Raw genomic sequence first — 20,436 nt, forward strand, 5'->3', positions numbered from 1 at the left:
TTGTGTTGAAATATTTTCTGCATTATTACCTACGTACATTATAGACCTAGAATCGGTCAAGGACAGGAAGTCGTAAATTCTTAGTCAAGGACCTCTTGGAACTCATGGAACTCATCCCTCGGACCCATGGTCATGCGACGTAACACGGTGTAACACGGTAACAGTAGATTTTGGATCAAAACATGGGTTGCGGAATCGGAATTCCGTCGGACCAATCGCCGAGCCGGAATCCGTCCGCTACAGCTGTGCTCTGATCCACTAGAGCAGTGCTTCGATTGAGCCCAACTTTTTGATACGATGGATGGCCGCTAGAGGCGCTGCGCGGAAAACCAGTAACGTATCTACTATTGGGTAGATGAAATAGGGTTCCTTGAGCACCCCGCAGAATTTTAAAAAATTTATATGATTTGATTCTGAAAAATGAATGTATAACAAGTGTATTTGTGTATATTTTGTAACTCGTAGGACACGTCCTGGAGTCTTTTTGTCCGGTAAGATTATTTCGATACATTCCCGCCAATATAACTGCCTCAGGGCTCTGGCCGCTTTGCTACCCAATAGTAGATACGTTACTGTTTTTCCGCGCAGCGCCTCTAGCGGAAATCCATCGTATCAAAAAAGTTGGGCTCATCGAAGCACTGGTACCAACTGGTACAGTGTAAATACAGTTGAATTGTTGAATCGAGTTGAATTTGAACGTTAGCAAATGCGTATACCAAAATCATTTTCCAGTTCCAGTTTTGATTTTCTCGTCACTTAATAATAAGGCATTTAAGCGACACCATGCCACGTTATGTAAAAAATTCAGATGGAGAAACAGATGCGAAAGCAGGTTTGTACATTCTCGGTTTTTCACTTGCATACATATGCGCACGCGGTTTGTGCGACTACCGGTTATTACAGTCGTTTCGACATCGAATATATTTACTGTAACATTTGATCGCATCTTTGTGACGTACATCTTATGAAATCTGAACCGAGAGATTTTCGTTTTCATTAATTGAACGGTTTTTAAATTTTTAGGCTACAGAACTCGTGGTATCGTCAGCACAGAAACAGTTGATTCCCCATTACGTCGCAGTTCTCGAGTCAAGTCTGCTGGTAAACAAAATGAATCTTCTCCTGAATCACCTTCAAGCGACAGTAGTAATATTAGTAATACACAGTCAGTGAGAAATACGAAACGTCGAACAGATACTCTGAACAATTCTACAATGACTGAACGGAGTAGATCTGTACGTTTGAGAAGTTCTGTTGTGTCGGATGCCATAAAAACAGCAGATAATCATGCTGCCATTTCCACACCTACAAAAAAGACTAGAAATATTTCTACTAATGATGGAGTCAACAAATTGAATGACCAAATTAGGTATGGTTTACAACAGGCATGGGCAACTAATTGCTTACGAGCACTGGTCTGTCAAACTGTTACTTCGACTACATGTTATGCAGCTCGAGTAAATCAGCATGGTTGCAGAGACAATGTTCTGGAGCTTATCCTTATGAGCGATTAGTTGCCCAAAGATAGTTTACATCTTACAATTGAAGTTACTATTTATACATTCCAAATATTTAGCCAGATTAAACAGGCGTTAACAGACCCTTGTGTGTCCAACCTGATACTTGGATACCCATGTCTACGTTCCCTTTAACATTTTAAAGAGTGGTCATGACAATACTTGTGTTTTCATACTTGAACATTGCCAAGTGATTACAAATATATTCATGTTTCCATGTCCGAAGAAATCATGAAAGCAAATTTATCGTTCTATATTTTGTTTATTAGAACAGGACATTTGGGTTATCCGAGTAATCCTCGGAAATTTGTCTAGCTTGTCAAGCTTGTTCTTTTGCATAAAAAACTCGGTCTCTTCCAATCATCGTCTTTTTTTTCTTTGGTTCAGAAGAAATTGTTTATCTTCATCGAGCGTGATCATCTCTAAAGCATCAGCATGTGCGATATCGAAAAGATCGTCTAATTGATGAAAAAACTGTTGTTCCCGTTGATCTTGTAGCTGCGATCGTCGTTTACAACCCTCTTGTAAGGCCTTCCACTCCTGGTATAAGGATTCCAATTTCTTGATGATATGATGGCTTTGGGGGACTGGAATTCTTACCTTTTCGCACAGCACTTCCACTTCTTTCACAACAAGATATGCACTACATCGAAGGTTCAATTTCACATTCCCGGAATTGTAAAACAGAACTCTTAAAACTGGTCCTTTCGATGGCAACTTAGCGCCTATAATCTGACATTCGTCATGTCGTAATAAGAACAGTTTTTCGTGACTTCTACTCTCCATTGGGCTTCTGATTCTCTGATTCCCTATCCTAGTGCGTTTAGCGGTTACGACGCACAGTGGGCGAAAACCGGATGAAATAGACAAAATTCGATAACTAAGTGAATTCTGCAGTAAATTTTTAGAAAATTGGTACATATCTCTAGGTTGTTTTGGACGTAGATTTCAAATTTTTAATCAAAATGATCAAATTCAAAATGGTCGATTCAATATGGCGGACCGAAAAATCACAACTGAATGGATTTTTTTGAAAATTGATATATATGAGTTATTGGGGATGCTGAATTTGTATTCGAAATTGTGAAATTCAAAATCACTGATGCAACTTGGCGGAATCCGGAAAATTTGTACAAAAATCGATAATTCATTGAATACTGAATGAAATTATTTGAATATTGCTAGTCCAATGTGTTTTTGGGGTCGCTTATTTCGAATATCAAATTAAAATTGTAAAATTAACAGTGGTGAATCTAGTATGGAAGACATTTCATGAAGACAATATGTATATATATACACAATATATGTATATACAATATATATATATTAATTCATATATTGTATATGTTGAACATTACCATCAGATTAAATAGTGACTGGATTTGGTTTAATTGTTATTTTAATTATATTTGAAAATGTATGCAATTATAAGCCTTTTCACCGCGACAAGGTACCAGGTTATTTTTAAATATATTTATTTGTTAATAACAATTTGTTATTAACTTTAAAATGTTATCAACACATTAAATAAACTTAATTCAAGCTATTTTTTTACAACAGATTCACACAAATAGCCTTTCTTGATTCTGGGTATTAACTGTCTGCATGAAATACATACAGTATTATATTGGGTCGTTCGGAAAGTTCCCGCCGATTTTTAGGGTAAATTGAAATCGAAAAAAATTGTACTTAGAATTTAGTTTATTCAATTATACATTCACCATTTTGTTCGATGACCTTTTGCCATCTTTTGGTGAGTTTCATTATTCACCTCTCGTAAAACGTTTTCGGTTTATCATCGAAAAACTTTTGCAAGTGGTTTTTGCAGTCCTCCAATGAATTGAAATTTTTTCCGTCAAGCGAATTTTGCAAGGAGCGGAAAAGATGGTAGTCCGAAGGTGCTAAATCGGGACTATATGGTGGGTGCGGTAAGACATCCCAGCCAAACTCCAACAACTTTTGCCGGGTAACCAAAGACACATGTGGTCTAGCGTTGTCTTGATGAAAGACCACACCTTTACGATTCACAAGTTCTGGGCGCTTTTGATCAATTTCTTTTTTCAAATTCTCCAGCTGACTACAATACTTGGCGGAATTGATGGTTTGGTTTTGCGGTAACAGCTCGTAGTACACAATTCCCTTCCAATCCCACCAGCAACAGAGCATCACTTTCTTGACATGGATGTTAGCCTTTGGAGTGGTTGTTGGCGGCTCATTCGAATGACCCCGTGACCGTTTTCGTTTAACATTGCTGTAAAAGATCCAGTTCTCATCGCCCGTTATCATCCGCTTCAAATTGGATCGTTTTCGTTGCGTTTAAACAACAAATCGCACGTTGAAATCCGGTCCATTAAATTTTTGTCCGTCAATTTGTGCGGTACCCAAACATCGAGGCGGCTAACGAAGCCAAGCCCCACCAAATGCGCATGAATGGTCGAATTGGATACTTTCAGACTCTCTGCCATTTCACGAGTGGTAATTCGTTGATTACTGGTGATTAGGGCCTTGATTTGGTCGTTATCAACCGTGGATGGCCTACCAGAGCGTGGCCGATCTTCGAGATTAAAATCGCCATCTCTAAATTTTGCAAACCAATCGCGCACTGTCCGGTCACTTACAGCATCCTCTCCGTAAACGGCGCATATCTTTTTTGCCACTTGAACGGCATTCTTGCCTTTTTTATAATAAAAAAACATTAAATGTCGATAATGGAATTTTCTGTCCGCCATGTTTATATCGATGCCAAACAAAAACAATTGAAGCTATGATCATGGGCAATGCATGAAAATATTGGCGAAAGCGCCATCTAATAGAAAATGCATAATAGTAAAGGTTTACAAACATAGTTTAATGTTCCTAGAGTTTTTTGTGCCATCTCTCAGAAATCGGCGGGAACTTTCCGAACGACCCAATATTATTAATATCTTTTCAATAGGCAAAAATGGGCAAACGGGGTTTGTTTCATAACTTTAAGGATATTTTTCCATGAATGCTGCTTGTTGCTGAAAATTGGGTTCTTCTCCTATTATCTCTTTTGAGTGTCTTAGATTAAGAAAAAGATTTATCCTAGTTTCGTTCAGGCATAATGAGGCAAACTTATTAAATTTTGCATCGGAAACTTACTTTTTTTTATTCAAAATCGAGTTAATACGGTGGTCAATTAATAAACTTGAAAATAATTATTAAACATAATCAAAAAAATATTAAACATTTTTTATCGATACAATGTACAAAGAGCTATATAAGCAAATTTTTTTATAATTTTACATGCGACTCTAGCTGTGTACGAGGACTTAGAACAGACAAAAATATTATGAAATTAAAGGAAGATGAGCGTTAACGACAATACTTAAATACAAATATCAACTTATACTTAATAACTTTTAACTCATTTTACTTGTTTTTCATAAACTTTAGGATATTGTTAAAGACGTGAAATAATTGATTTCGGTCACATTTAAACAAAAGTTAAAAATCTATTTTTGTCCAGTTTTCGCCCACTGTGCGACGGTAGGGTCCTAATGATTTCCGGTCTAAATAAAATGTAACACATGGAAATGTTTAAATATCTCTGTTATTTGTGATTATACGAAAAAGTCTCAGAGGAGAAAATTGCACAGTTCAATAAGGTAAATATAATGGACAAAATAAAACATTTTTTTGGAAAACACATTTTCGAAATTTCAAGGTCATCATTATTTTTATTTAAAGTAGGTCATATAATTTTTCCATATTCCTATTCAGAAAAAAAGACAAATCCGACGATATGCCATGTTCCATAGTTAAGGTGAATTTCAAAATTTTCAATTTAAATTCGCCACGAGATCCTTTTACCCGATCGATCTCAAACTTTGCGCTCATTTTTTCGTCATGTAAAGGAACAATTCTGGAGGGCGCGGTGCATTGTATCACGATAAAAATTGTTCTCCAAGTATAGCTTAGATCCACCCTAATGGTACACACAAGATAAGTTAGTTTGCGAATAATTGGAACTTACCCCAAGTTATATTTGATATAACTTATATTAATACGAAAATGTATTTCAATAATCTTTACTTTTACAAATTTAACTTTTTATTATATTTGAACAGTGATAATGCTTTCAAAATGTTGTAGTTCCATCATGTTTTATGTACTTAGTTTTAGCAAACGACTTACAAGAGCTGGCTCTGAATCAAAGTCGGCAGAAATTATAACAAGACCAACACGTACAACAAGAGCTAGTTCTATGGAACCTGAAGCTGTGAAAAAGAATAATGTTAAAAAAAGAACATTTAGTGGATTAGTGTCTAATACTGTTACTATGAGGAAACAAAGATCTAAGGCACTCTTAAAAACAATCGTTATTGAAGAAGACAAAGAGAAGATGGATCCTTTCGTAGCATTGGATCGTATGTTGCCTAATCTTAAAGAGATTAACGAAACATGTATGTAGTCATTCATAAATTTTAATGTCTTTGGAATAAGAACATTCCTGCTAATAATACATATATCATATTAAATGTGTCACATTAAATTTCAGACTCAGAAAACGCTACAACAGAAACACTAAACAAATCAATATCCAATTCCAAGGAGACACTTAATTCAAGTTCTGGAAATACGTGCAAAGAAGAGATGGAAGCTGATGGAAATGGTAATGTTAATTCATTCAACTATTACTTTCTTATTAATTGCTTTTATCGTTCCTATAATGTTCTTAAAGTTACAAAAATTCTTTTAGTTTTTATTTTTAAATACAGCTCTTCGTTGAACCTGAAAATTGATATTTTTAAGATCTGATATTTTCTACAATATTCAATTGTAGTAATTGGTATAATGTTGAAAAATGATTTTATCGTGTTAATATGAAAACTGAGTTACAATTTATTTGTATTCACAATTATTACAGCCAAAAAAGGACATGCTACTCCCATAGAGCATCCCTCTGCTGAGACAGTTCAGGAGAACGAAACGGGTATGTCGAGCAATAAAAACACATTGTCAGACATTAGTGAAAAAAGTAGGAGTGAGTCTACGCATACTATAACCCAAATGAAGACATCCATACCGGATGTACCAAAAACACAATCTCCAATCTCCACTGAAGTCACACCGAGGAAATTACGACTGAAAAATGAAAGTTCAATAAAAGAAGAAGATGAGCATCTCAGTAATAAGGAAAATCGGGCATCCAATATCATTGAAGATCCTAAAAGCAACGATCTCACAGTTTCTAACATATTATCGCGAAGTCAACAACAGGTAGACAGCTCAGATAATTCGCAGCATTCAATAGTACAAAAGTTACGTAAAACTCCACTTAACGACAGTTTAGATCAGAGTAATTCATCTACAGAAGTATGTGAGGATTCAAGTTCCAATGGAAACAATCAAACTCTGAATTCTGAGGAAAATATAAATGACACACATATCGACATTATTACATTAGGAGATGAAACAATTACTTTAGATGAAAGTGATGAAATGTGTTTAATATTAGAAGCAGAAGAAACTGCGAACGTAGGTAAAGAAGACCTGAAAGAAGTTTGTATAACTCAGATCGCGACTGCAGATGCTGAATGTGAAGGAAATAATCAAGCTGCAGTGTTCAACACGTCTGGAAACCTGAACGACACGGGTTTCATGGAATATTCTAAATTGTCTGATATGTCCGTAGATAAAATATCTACATCCTCGATAACATCAATGGGTGAAACTACTACAAATGATTTACAAGAGACAGACATGGCTACGGATGAAACTACTCCAATTGATTTACAAGAGACAGAAATGGCTACGGATGAAACTACAACAAATGATTTACAAGAGACAGAAGTGGCTGCCGAAGTTCCTAGTCGTGAAAGTATAACGAAGGAACCTTTTGATGTTCATACACAATCAAATAATGTTGAACTTGCCAATGAAAATGAAAATAATATAAGTAATGTGATTGAAAACAATGTTGCACAGTCCTTGGTAGAACCTATCAACAAAGCATCAGAAGAAGTAGACATAACTCAGAATACTTCTAAAGTAGATAACTGTTTGGCATTGGAAGAAAAATCTATAACTGATTCGAATTCACAGAATGACAGAGAGAAAAATGAAATTGCTGAAACTGTGCAAAAGCAGGAAGAAAAAATGCCAGTCGACGATAATCTTTCTGATGCACATATAGATACAGACTTATTTCAAGATATTCCAGCTGACGAGTGGACAGAAAGAAATTCTGATAAGAATTCTGTGCACTCCATGTCAACAGAGAGATTGGAATCATCCGATTATGATTCAGATGATACAGTTCTCCTGAAAGCACAGAAAAATTCATTGCAAGAAAAAACAGTAGAACGGATGGATATGTCAGAATCTCAATGCGAAACGAATGAAAATAAATCTACGATGGTAAAAGATACGCAACAATCTATGCGACAGGAAAAAATTATCGCGGCAGAAGCTAACTCCGAAAATCAAGAAGGACATGTGGCAAATCAGACAGAAGAAGTACAAAATGCAGAGAATGTATCTACGAGAACATCCATAACAAACGAAGTTTCTAAACAATCTCCACTCGAGAGCGATACTTCTCTTGAAAAGCCAGCAGATACAAATTTAACAACTGAAATTGATCAAACTTTAGATACTGAATCACCATTAAATAAGAGAGAAAGTAAAAGTAGACTATCCAAAGACGGGTCGAATGAGAGAAAATCTGTTTGCAAATCAGTAGAAAAGTCAGATAGCGAAGTAGAGGAACCCAGCGAGGTTGACGCTGTAGATGAAAAGGATTCGTTGAGTAAGTCACCTATTGGCTCGCCATCAAATGTAAGTGATTCGAGCAAAACAGATGAAAGTATGGATTCGGACATTGAGAGAGAATATAACCTTAACGGTGTGGAAGTATGTAAGTTTTCCGATGATGATGTACCAGGGGACGAATGTAGAGCATCGGAAACTGAATCATCGGATCCGGATGATAATGGATCAGATCTGGCAGATTTTGTAGTTAACGATGATGATGAGATTTCTGAAGAAGTCGAGTCAAGGGAACTTCACGAGGGATCATCCAATGGCTATGATGATAAGCATCTAGAATCTGATAGAGATGCGATAGATGAAGAACGCGGAAAAATACAAATGCAAGATGAGAAAAGAAGGAAGAATGGAAAACAGAACAGAATCGATAGGGGTACCTCTGAAAAAGAAAAAAGTAAATCTAAAAAGTCTGAGAAATTAGGTTTGGATAAAATTACCGGAAGCGACAAGAAAATTACGAACTCTGAAAATAGAACAATTGACAAGAGAAGGAAGAGGAATAAGGTAAAAAGATGTGTTGAAGAAGAAGAAATTAGTGAGAAAGAACTCGCTGAACAATCTCGGAAAGTACAGATATACAAAGAAGAAATCGCGAAAAAAGTAACTACAAAAGTACAACGGAGGAGAGGTGCAGAAGAATATGTTGATGGAATCGAAGATAAATATACAGATACTCCTAAAAAGGAACAAAGTAAATTAAGAAAAACAACAAAATTAGATTTATCTGAAATGTCGGAAAGTGGTAAGAATGTCAAGAGGAAATGTGAAATCGAAACAGGTAATAGGATTAGAAAGATCAAAGCAGATGATAATGGTAGTAGAATGCAAAAAGAAAACGCTATACCAACTTGGAAAAAATATGAAACTCCGACAGTTAAATCTAATAAAATGGAAGTGTCGAGAAAAAGAGGAAGGAATCTTCTGGAAGATAGCCCCTCGGGATTTACCATCGACATATTGAAAAAGAGAAAACTAAATCTGGAAGGCTCCAGTTCGTTGAGCTTATATGGAAGCACAACGAATTTTTATGTTCAGGATATCGAGAAATTGAAGAAAAGAAAAAATACTTCGGAAACACAATTATATAGACAGAGAATGTTAAACAGAAGAGCGCGTCATTTAAATAATCTAATGTTTTTGGAAACAATAAGATTTGTGTACACAGCGAATTTAGTAGGAAACCATTTAAAGCTTTTTTAAGTTATAAATTATTTATTATGCACTATTGTTATCAGGCAGATGAATTTCGACAGCCTTAAAATTCCGTTTTTTGGTTTTCAACTTTAAACTATAGAGGAAGAAATTTATCTTATTTAGATAACAAATTTTTAATATTTTAATTGAACGTTCTATAGGCCGTATAAAATCAAAAATAAATAAATAAACAATAACCAATAAATTGGCCTCATCCAGAGTATCGTAATGTTTAAAAATCAATGGTTTCAATTAAATCTTTGAAAATGATCCGCAAGCACGGACTTGACACATCTGGAAAAACGGAAATTCCATAATGATTTTAGAAACGATTTTCGAAAAATATTTGCATTTGTATCTAGAATGAATAAGGCGGAAGTAGAATGTTTTACAATTTACTTTTACTTTTTTAATATGTTGCCTATTTATTTTGTCAAGTTACTCTATTTATACATTTTTATTACTATTTATTATTGTTGCGTATTCGCCGTTTGTTGTGCAATTATTACTGAATGATTTATAATAGTTTTCTATCGTATTATAAGCATACATTGCAAAATCAATGCAGAATCTTCTAGTTCTCAGAACTGGAGTTAGTTCCTGGTGAACATTCGAGAAGAAATAAGACTAGTCTTTAGCATCGTAGTTTTATTTGGCAATTATAAAATTGGTAAATATTACGTTTAGGGGAGGCAGCTCGGATATGATCTTGATCTCGATATATGTTCTCAAGGTCAACATTCTGAACAACTTTTCCGTATACATGTGTACATCGCTCGGTCTTAGTTTCTGAGAGATATTCGTGAAAAACCTAAATCTCGAATCAATTGGGTATTGAATACATTCTGTTCATTATTTCAAAAAATACATCAAATTAAATGTTATTTTTGTTGAACTTGTGGACAAGCTACATAGATAGCCAGCTTAACCAGCAACCAGCTTGGACTGTACCTTCCCTTCGAGATTCTGTATATTTAAAGTACCATTCACGCTTGTACGAGAATAAAGTGAACTTGTAACTTACATTTAACGAAAGTTGTTTGCAATTATCTCGGAAACTAAGTCCGATCGACAGGTAAATGTAAAGAGAAAAGTTGTTTAGAATGTTGATCTTAACAACATATTTCAAGGCCGAGGTCATTGATCCTGGGTCCCGTTTTATCAACATTTAGCATTTTTTAAAATAATAATCCTCTGTCCATTATCGTGTTACTGCTCCAAATGAGCTTTTTCCTTAATACTTGCTTCATTTCCACGCACATATTAGTCGTTTGGGCCTTTAATACTTCAAATATAACTGCTACATTTTGCAAACTTGTTTTGTTCATAACTTTTTAATAAAAAAACAAGCGATGGCTAGTACATCTTGGGGGTCACTCAGTAAGGTGACCTTGACAATGTATGTCAAAGTCCAGGTCATCCCGGCCGCCTCCCCTGAACGTAACATTTACCATAAAAATTAATCACCAAATAATATTAATCGCGCCTACTACTCGTAAATGTGCTATCAATTAAGCTTTTGTAAATATAAAGCGTTAAGAATAGTTGTTGATTTTAACTGTGATAAAAATTTTCGAAAATTATATGTATATTTTGCATTTATATTTATAGTTTGCATCGTCTTAATTTGTATATCATTCAAATTCCTTTTTTTGTAAATAAAGATCGAAAGTATGCTCGAAAGGCACCGAACTTATTTGTACACCTAATCTATATATCTGTATTAGGACGGGGAACAATAAAAACACAGAATATATTTTGCTTTTTTTATTATTTCCAAATCTTGCTTAGAACCTGAAGAAATTCTTTCACAATCTAATAATTAATTAATGATAATTAAGTTTAACATTAACGCCTGACAACGACGAAGTAAAGATTATAGATATATATATGTATATTGCTCCATATACATATATATATTTATATTTATGATTATGTATGTATATAAGCTAATCCTTGCCCAGACACACATTGTTGATATGCAGTGTTTCGCTTTCATCATTCGAATTTATTCTTTTTCTACAGGCATATAAATAAAATCTTATTGCTTAATATTTTTTTTAAATATATATATATATATATATTTATACATACAACATACAGACACACGCCAACATATATATATATACATATATACATAGGCATATATAATATATATGTATTATAGTATATATACTGTATACATATTGATATACACATATATATAAATATATATATATATATTCGTGTATGTATGTATGTATGTATATATATATATATTTTGTTTTTTTATGTATCATTACCGTTACATATGATGATATGTTTTTGTAGTCCCAATGATTAATATGCACGCATTTGTGCAAATGCCTCGACGTGAGACACGTATGGACGGATTGATCCAGACACGCATAGCGGACGTTCCGAATGATCGAGCCAGTTCCGTATCATAGTTTTCAATCTTTTTCTTTTATTTACATGGTTAACGTTGCTCCCACTACTCGGGTCATTACCAACGTGCAATTTCGAATTCTCTCGTTACCTGTAGCGTTGATAGCTTTTTGTCGGTGCTTGTTTTTGTCTTTGTCAGGGAAAAATAAAATCGGCTGGTCTCGCGATCGACTTTCGGAATGTCCTCGCGTATCTGGCAGTAATTTGACGAGGCCTAAGATTGTCGTTTGAGCCTCGCCCGTGAAAATTGCACATGTCGCAAGTAAAATAAGAAGAGAGACTTGCGGCCATTCTCACGGTTGTTTCATCGCTGTTTCACCGATCGCGGTGAGGCATATCGCTCAAAAGCCCCGTCGACATACTGATATAATATATATATAATATATATGATATATATAACATATACAATATATGATATATATTACATATACATATACATATATATATATATAATATTAATTATTATTATTTGCTCACTAAACATCAGATTCTTATTTCTGTAATAATTCATATCGCTACGGTAAAGTTATTATTTTTTTTTAGATATCACAATAACCTTACACAGAAAGCTGCAACTAATTTCTTATTATATTAATATTAATATTATTATTAAATATTATTATTCGTTATTATTAATTATTATTATTGTTGTTTTTATCATCTACCTCGTAAATACGTCGGGACTTCATTTCTTCCTCTCTCTTCTCTCTCAGTTTCTCTCCCTCCCTTTCTCACACACTTTCTCTCTCTCATCTCTCTCTCTCTCTCTCTCTCTCTCTCTCTCTCTCTCTCTCATGTTTCTCTCAATTTATCTAGTAACGAAAACACCAAAGTAACTGTTACGCGTGATTCTTTTCTTTAGAGTAATTGCTTTTATACGTGACTCGTGCGCACGCGCATAATTTTACATTATCCGTTGGTAGAGGATGGAACGTTTACTCGCGTGATTAAATAACGATGGGCAAAAAGAAGTCAGCCGGGTTTTCTTTTGCTTGCTTACACTATTTCCGAATAGTCGTTTATCACGTCCCCCGTTTTGTCGTCAAACGTTTTTACGCTTGTAATTGTCCCCCCTATCACTTCCTTGTTTCCGGTCGGGAGACTTATCCCAACACCGAGCATCTCTATACGCCAGGCATGCACAACTAGTAGCTCCAAGAGCGGCTCGTGAGCGGCTCCTGTTGCAGTTCTCCCCGCCCTACGTGTGCCAGCCAACTCGCGACCGGCTCACGAGCAGAGTCGAAAGCTCGCGTTCCCAAATTGTCCAGTTGTGCATGCCTGTTTTACGCATTGCATCAATCGAGAGTAAAATGAACATTCGTCTACAACTTGTACGAGTCGCGTGGAAGCTGTATTCCAAACTATAGTCTCGATTATCAGAAGAAACTAAAATTCTCGACATTTTATACACGGTATTTTCTTAGTCGAAAGTATGAACGAATTCCGGGGAAATCGTGATGTTCGTGTTTGTGTACAAGAACATATACAACACATTGGAGATAAATATTAGATCATCTCTAGACTACGGATCCTTACGCAAAATATAAATTGTCTGCATCGATTGCAAGAAATGGAAACTAATTATACATATATTGACATCTTGAATTTTTTTAACTTTCCAATATAATCTTGAATTTCATCTATTCAATTTTTCAATAAATCCATAAAGATCAGCAGTCTAATCATCTCCCATTTGAATGTAAGATAGTGTCGAAGGTGATTTCCCAAATTTCGAAATGAATTCTTCAGTGATAAATTGACCCGTTGCACTCGGAACTATTTGAACGCGAAAACTAACCATTTTTTCAGGCCCAGAATATTTTCATTCTATGTATATGATTTTTTTTATTTCCTGTCATTTCATTTTCATTTCAGATGTTTAGCAATTAATCTGATATAAAATAACTTAATAACGTAACAATTATTTCACATTACTGATATAGTGATATTTAGGTTAAGGGTTAAGAACGGAATAACCATTATCAGATCAAGAAATTTAACCCTTTGCAGTCGGAGCTACTTTAACTGGAAAATGAAACATTTCTTCCTAGCTAAAATATTATAATTCCACTTGATATGATTTTTTTCGTTTTATGGATATCAAATTGACACATTTACTAAATGCGTAAAGATCCGTAGTCTACCTCAACTAATCACTTTGGAATTGCACGTTGGGTTATTCCCATCAATTGTAACAGCAAATTCCTTGTATGGTATTTGAAGAAATATTTTGATCAATGAAATACATTAATCAACGACCATGAAACGTGCAAAGTCCTTTTTCTAGTCCTTTTCGTAAATAGTTAAGACGATCGTGTAAACTTCTGTAGCCGACTATAGTTATAGTTGTAGGATCGAAAAATGTAACCGTTTAATTTTATTTTCGATTGACAATGACAGCTTCGTGCGTCGCTCGTATATTAAAAACACGCATGGATTCGTTGGAATAACTTCTACCGTTCAACATGATATACACTGTCTGTACATGGGAGAAATCATGATAACAGAGTCGTACGAATTTGCTGATAATGCGGTCAATATTCTATTTCGATTGTTTCATTAGAAACTGATATCTTTGTCGATAATAATAATAGTTATAATAAATATTTCGAGAATTTCGAGTTGCTTCTCCTGGCTGCGCAATAAATTTCGTAATTTTATATTTCTGATTATTTTTTCAGACAAACGAATTACAAATATGTATTACCGAGTTTAATTTGAATTGATAAGTTAATTTCAGTTGATAAAATATGTAAGAAGTAAGAACTTATTGTTCTCTTTTTTAAATTTGTTTACGTTCAAGTGATCTATGTAGACCTCTGTAACTGAGTTTAATTATAATAATGCCCTTATCGTTATGATGTCAATAATAAACATTTCGAATTTAACGGATGGTGCATATATAAATATACGCAGATTTGCAAATTGTTCACCGTGTTCCTACATAGATATGCATACTGATGGTCCATTAGGACAGGGAGTTCTAACTTGTAGCTCGCGAGTTATACGCGCGGCACCTTCACCGCTTAGGTCCTTCTCCCACTCTTAGACTTCATCCTTATGCATATGTATAGTAACCGTCGAACTTCGTCCCTGTTCGAATCGCGGGGACCTTGCGGCTCTCGGAGGGGATCAGTTGGAACTCCCTGCATTAGGAGATGGCAGTGAGAAAATTGTAGAGACCACGTGATATTCCCACTCCGTGCTACACGCTATTGGCCGAATTAAGAGTGGCGTCTCGCGGATCACTGCTATCTCCTGATGGACTTTAAATACTTTTTTCGTTACGAATTGTTTAAGTAAACTTATTTCTAAGTAGTTCAGAAAATGTCTCAGAAAGTATAGGAAACTTCCATGGGATTTCGTTTGATGTTCTTTTGACGTGTTATCCTCAAGTTTCGTGTTAATTTCGACGGTTTCAAACAGAATTGCGTCTACTAAGATATCAGTTATTAAAAAAATGTTGCTTTCCCCCTTGCATCAAAATACAAGGGCACACTGTAGCTGCTAATATACAAGGCCAAAGTGTTATTTGACCTTGATCTTTGCATTGAAATCTGCAAACATTTCTATCGTTTTTTATTGTTGTTGCGGTAACCACAGATAAATCGTTTGAAGTTGGTCATAGTACTCGTTCGTCAACGATCGTTCGCGCGGCTAACGAGTGTACGTGCGATAACCAGGTGTATAGAATACGAAATGATCGATCGTTGCAGATTAAACGACATTGCTGGTCGCGAATGGATCGTTGATCGAATCGATTTGCATCGCGTACGACGTCCAACAGTTTCTTCCACGAACAGACATCGACTTTTATAAATGTTACAAAGGTATCACAACTCGGGCATCTTAGCTTCTATTACAGAGTGTCCTGTAACATCCATGTGTTCCATGAGTCGCCAACGGTTATGTTATTCTTATTACACATGGCCGACATTCACGCGGACGAACGCAACAATTCTGGCCGAACGATTTACGTTCGCTGTTTCTCTTATGCGAACGATGCCATGAACACGTTCTTTCGTTTCTTGTTTCCGTTTACCGTTATCCTGCTTTCACTGTCGAGAATCATCATCAGACTGCGGATCTTCGCGTGCTTGCGAGTATGTTAACAGAAATTAATAGGACTTTTTATCTCTAGCAAAAGAAATTATGGACGTTCACACAGCGATCCGCAGTTTAATTATCTTCGCATTTGATTTCAATGAATTCTCGCGTGAATTTAGAACGACCTATCAAAGCGTTCGCGTTCTTCAAATATCTTTTATACTTATGATATCGATACTTTCTTTCGAATTGACTATCAAGTTTTCCTAACATTTTCCATTACACGTTTAGCCTCGATTACGTGTCTTTTCTTCAGAGAATCGTTGAGACGCGAACGTTAATTCCCCTTCTTTTCCTCGGCTTTCGGATACTTGTTCGATGTTTCCGGTGCTCGTTCCACCGGTGAACGGTGTACCGTTGTCACGGAAGAGTTCGCGATTAGAAATGTAGAAATCAGTGACCTATTTATCGGGATATTCTTCAAGTACCCGATAGCCTTGGTACAAGCATAGTCGACGGAAATCCGATTTCAACAGCTCGAATGTTTTCTGTTCCAATGCAATTGTTACAGGAACAGAGAAAAGCTAAACTTCACTTTAGGGGGACAAACATTTTTAAACTTTTCGTTTATATAATCCTGCAGATCTTGACGAGAAAATGCCGGAAATCCAAGTTTCAATGTTAGGAATTCACTGGTTCAAAAGTTATGGGTGTTTGAAGTTAGCGTTTTTACTTATATATATACTTATAGACTTGGCATTGGTATAGGATATGCATAGGACGCAGTGTTCCAAGATAACAGAGTATTTGGTGCCCACAAGTCACGTCATCACGTTAAAATCATTCAATTTTAAACACCCATTGCTTTGGAACCAATAAATTCCTAACATTAAACCTTGGATTTTCGGCACTTTCTCGTAGAAATCTACAAGATCACATTTAAAAAAGTTAAAGGTTTCTGGTTTCCTCAGGTGAAGTTTATCGAAAAAAATACACCAACGATGTACATACGAGCTGCTAATGTTACTGTTAGTAGACTGTGGAGTTTATGCATTTATAAATATTTTATATTTTCATTTTCTAGAGCTGAACGTGTCGGCGTGTCATATCGCCATGGCAACGGCGCTTACTGGAGGGGGACAGTAGACGCTATGTGGTGGGGACGGTTTCGCCTGAATTCAGGCAAATGTGCCCAGCACCGATCTTCGTCATAGTTGTCACTGCATCTTCTCTTTACATCGTGTCTCGTTTTAATTAAGTCGTTCCCATTAGGACCAATGCGTGGTCATCGTTGAAAATTGATTCTGTGATCGAGGCTCGGACGGTTCCAATTCACTGTCGTTGGCTGCCGGCATTTTCATTCTAATTGAAATCAAATCGATTCGTTTGATTTCGAGAGTCAACGTTCTTTCCTTGCGTGGAAACTTCACGTAACGTCGTGCTCTTTCCTCCATAAAATAATCACTATTCGTGGTTAACGCTACACTTGAGATTGATCGATCATCACGATATTTTATATAATATTTATACTTATTGCAGAGCTCCATTGCTAAGCTCGCAAGATCATTACATAAATTTTTTCATACTAAATAATTGGTTCGGTTTCGGACAACTGCTAAAAAATCCTCCGTGTGGATACATATTTTTAATTTTCTATGCAGTTTCGTAAAACATTGACTACAGCGCTTTGACAATAAGCTTTCAAAGTAGATATATCAATTTTGTTCAGACTAAAAATTCGTTCAACGGATTATGTAGTTTCAGATAACTGTTAAAAAAATGTGTGCGCGTTACTTGAAAACATTTTTGCCGATAAGAAATGGATAATCTTTTTCTTCTGACAATGAGACCAAAAATTTTCCACATTTTTTTATACAGTCCTGTAGATTTTGCCAAGGAAATCCCGAAAGTTCAAGTTGTAATGTTGGGAATTCACTGGTTCAAAAGTTATGGGTGTTTAAATTTTAAAGTTGCATGATTTATAAACATCTAGAAACAGCCGAACGCCCGATATTTACATTTAGAAAAACTTGCAATTAATTAAGCTCCCGAGCACAGATTATCGCACGAATCAAAAATCCATCAGATGACAGTGGGCCCCATGAGCGTATTAAAATTAGAATATCAGGTACCTTTTCAAAACAACTAGTAAGATTTAACTTGGTTTTCGACAACACTTCCACAAAACATTACTTTTTAACCCAAAATCTAACTCGACACCAATCTTGAAGTAAAATTCTATACCAACAGAGTACCTGCTACTAAATCTTTGTGCTGCCACCTAGCGGATCAGCTCACCTTAGCAGTCAAAAACGCTTGGAATCGTTCAACTTTAAACACCCATAATTTTTAAACCAGTGCATTCCTAACATTACAACTTGGACTTTCGGAATTTCCTCGTCAAAATCTACAGGATTCTATAAAAATAGTGCAAAATTCTTGGTCCCAGAAGGAGAAGAATAGCCTAAGAAATTACTCACGAATGAAACATCGACTAATATCGAACGCTAGAACTACCAATATATTTATTTGACGGTTATTAAGATTATACAGATTCTATCGCGTGAACGATTATTGAATAAACTGTTTCACCAATGCCCGTGTTGTAGTGAAAGTCACCTTGAATCTAAGTTTCCGTAATTTGATGAATTTTTGTAAAACATTTTGAAAAGCTTATTTTTACTCCGCCGGTAGTTCTAGCGTTGGAGACACAAAATACGCAATGATCCGATATAAAGATCATTGTTCACGGTTGCCCTGTCAAACACAATGACAGCTCGCGATTTTCTCGTGCCGCAACGATTGCTTAAAAGATACCTACGGTGTTCACGACGAGGTAAAATAGCATCTTTCTTTCTTTGGGATTGTTTACGCGAGTTTTAAGAATTAATAAATAGTCGAATATCTCAGGTACTTATGTTTAAAGAACGTTCACTAGCGAGAATGAAACTGCGTGCGAGCTGTCGAGCAGACATCCGCAGCTGATTCGTGATCGTGATCATTCGTAATCAGCCTGAGAACCGTCGGCGTCGTCTCGATCGTCGATGATCCACAGCGGTTGTTTTACAGCAGAGCCGGAAAACTGGCGACCCATGGCCCATGGGTCAGTGCAGGGATATTGCACGGGTTTCACGCGCATGTGCGACGATTTTTAGCGTTAGTAACCTAAGAGTGTGGCTAAAATGGGGTACCTTGTGCACCCCGCCTAATTTCGCAAAATTTGTTATGACTTGATTTTGAAATATGAACGTATAACACGTGTGTGTTGCATTAATATTTAATATGTATGTACGTACATATATAAACAGCTGAACTCTTCCGATACTTTCCTGCCTGTAATAGTTCCCCACTACTGTCCCCACAAACTTAGGACGTAGATACGTTCCTGCATTTGGTCGCGCATATGCGTGAAACCCGTGCAATACCCCAGCACTGCCATGGGCCGCACCAGAGTCGCCAGGTCGTGGAAATCGAGGGGAATACAGTTTACCTCCTCTCTGATAACCAGATTAATACGTGACATGTTACGCGTGCGCGACGGGGATGCAACAACCAATTGAGTCGCGCGCGGCACATCACGTGACCAGTCTACGGTCTTAGTGGCGGATGCTGGAGTATGCTCATGGTGGTGAAATGGGATAGTGGAAGGGGAGAACGCGGAATGGGAAAATCGACCGTTTTTGGTCGATTCTGGCGACACTGGTCCCCACGGACCTAAAGGATTGTACATGATTCTGAAGGAGCGAGGCAAAAGACGGAAGGGGTATCAACTTGTCGGCCATCTTGTGTGGTTAAAACTGGGTGCGCTCTATAGGCAACTTTAAATACTAGTGTAGCGCCTGTATACACGCGGTACACCGGTACACGTGCGGTAGTGTTTTGTAAAGTATCGTGGCGTCGTTTTGTTTTTTTTGCGTGTTAATAAAAATTAATTTATAAAAATTGTTATTGATCCTCCACATCGAAAATTTATACATTCTTCATAACAACTCTGCTAATTTTTCAAAGCACATCCTTTATGGTAATAAATGCGGAGAAACACAATTATTACACAAGTCACAATTGACTTGGAATATACGAGATTCAATTGTACATTTTAAATGTTGCCGCGACGTTATATGGATGGCAGCACTAGTTTAACCACGCAAGCTGGCGGCAGTCAAAAATTCCCCCGCTCATAGCAGCACTCCTCCCAGCCATAAATCTACTTTACGCTCAGTTCTTTAGGCCCGTGGCTGCTGCCAATAAGCTTCCTCCACCAACGTCTCTTTCGTGACGCGCGCACCTTCGCTGCGCAGCGGTGCGTACAAGGGGGGAGCGAAAGCACGAAGAAGACGTTGGTGGGAGAAGCAGGCAACTCAGGTGGCCGTACCGTGCCCATCGCTGGCCTACCAGTATCCCCCGTCATTCGACTGCTATCCAATCAAAGAAATAGCTGCTGCCGAAGAGTGGGAGA

General features: G+C 36.4%; 1 protein-coding gene across 3 annotated transcripts; it reads left to right on the forward strand.

The window, feature by feature from the left end:
- The first annotated feature begins 618 nt into the window (after positions 1–618).
- LOC143212334 (uncharacterized) lies at positions 619–20,228 on the forward strand. Of its 3 annotated transcripts, XM_076431017.1 has the most exons (5): positions 619–832; positions 1,024–1,369; positions 5,658–5,944; positions 6,040–6,153; positions 6,409–20,228. In XM_076431017.1, exons 1-5 carry the CDS (start codon positions 784–786, stop codon positions 9,510–9,512), a joined length of 3,900 nt encoding a protein of 1,299 aa, XP_076287132.1. In that variant the 5' UTR covers positions 619–783; the 3' UTR covers positions 9,513–20,228. The 3 variants fall into 3 exon arrangements, with proteins under 3 accessions (XP_076287132.1, XP_076287134.1, XP_076287133.1); XM_076431019.1 differs by lacking the exon at positions 619–832 and having other exon boundaries at positions 936–1,101; XM_076431018.1 differs by lacking the exons at positions 619–832; positions 1,024–1,369 and adding an exon at positions 4,662–5,146.
- Positions 20,229–20,436: the final 208 nt, after the last annotated feature.

This window comes from Lasioglossum baleicum, chromosome 9 (assembly GCF_051020765.1).
Source record: "Lasioglossum baleicum chromosome 9, iyLasBale1, whole genome shotgun sequence".
In the NCBI taxonomy this organism is placed as follows: domain Eukaryota; kingdom Metazoa; phylum Arthropoda; class Insecta; order Hymenoptera; family Halictidae; genus Lasioglossum; species Lasioglossum baleicum.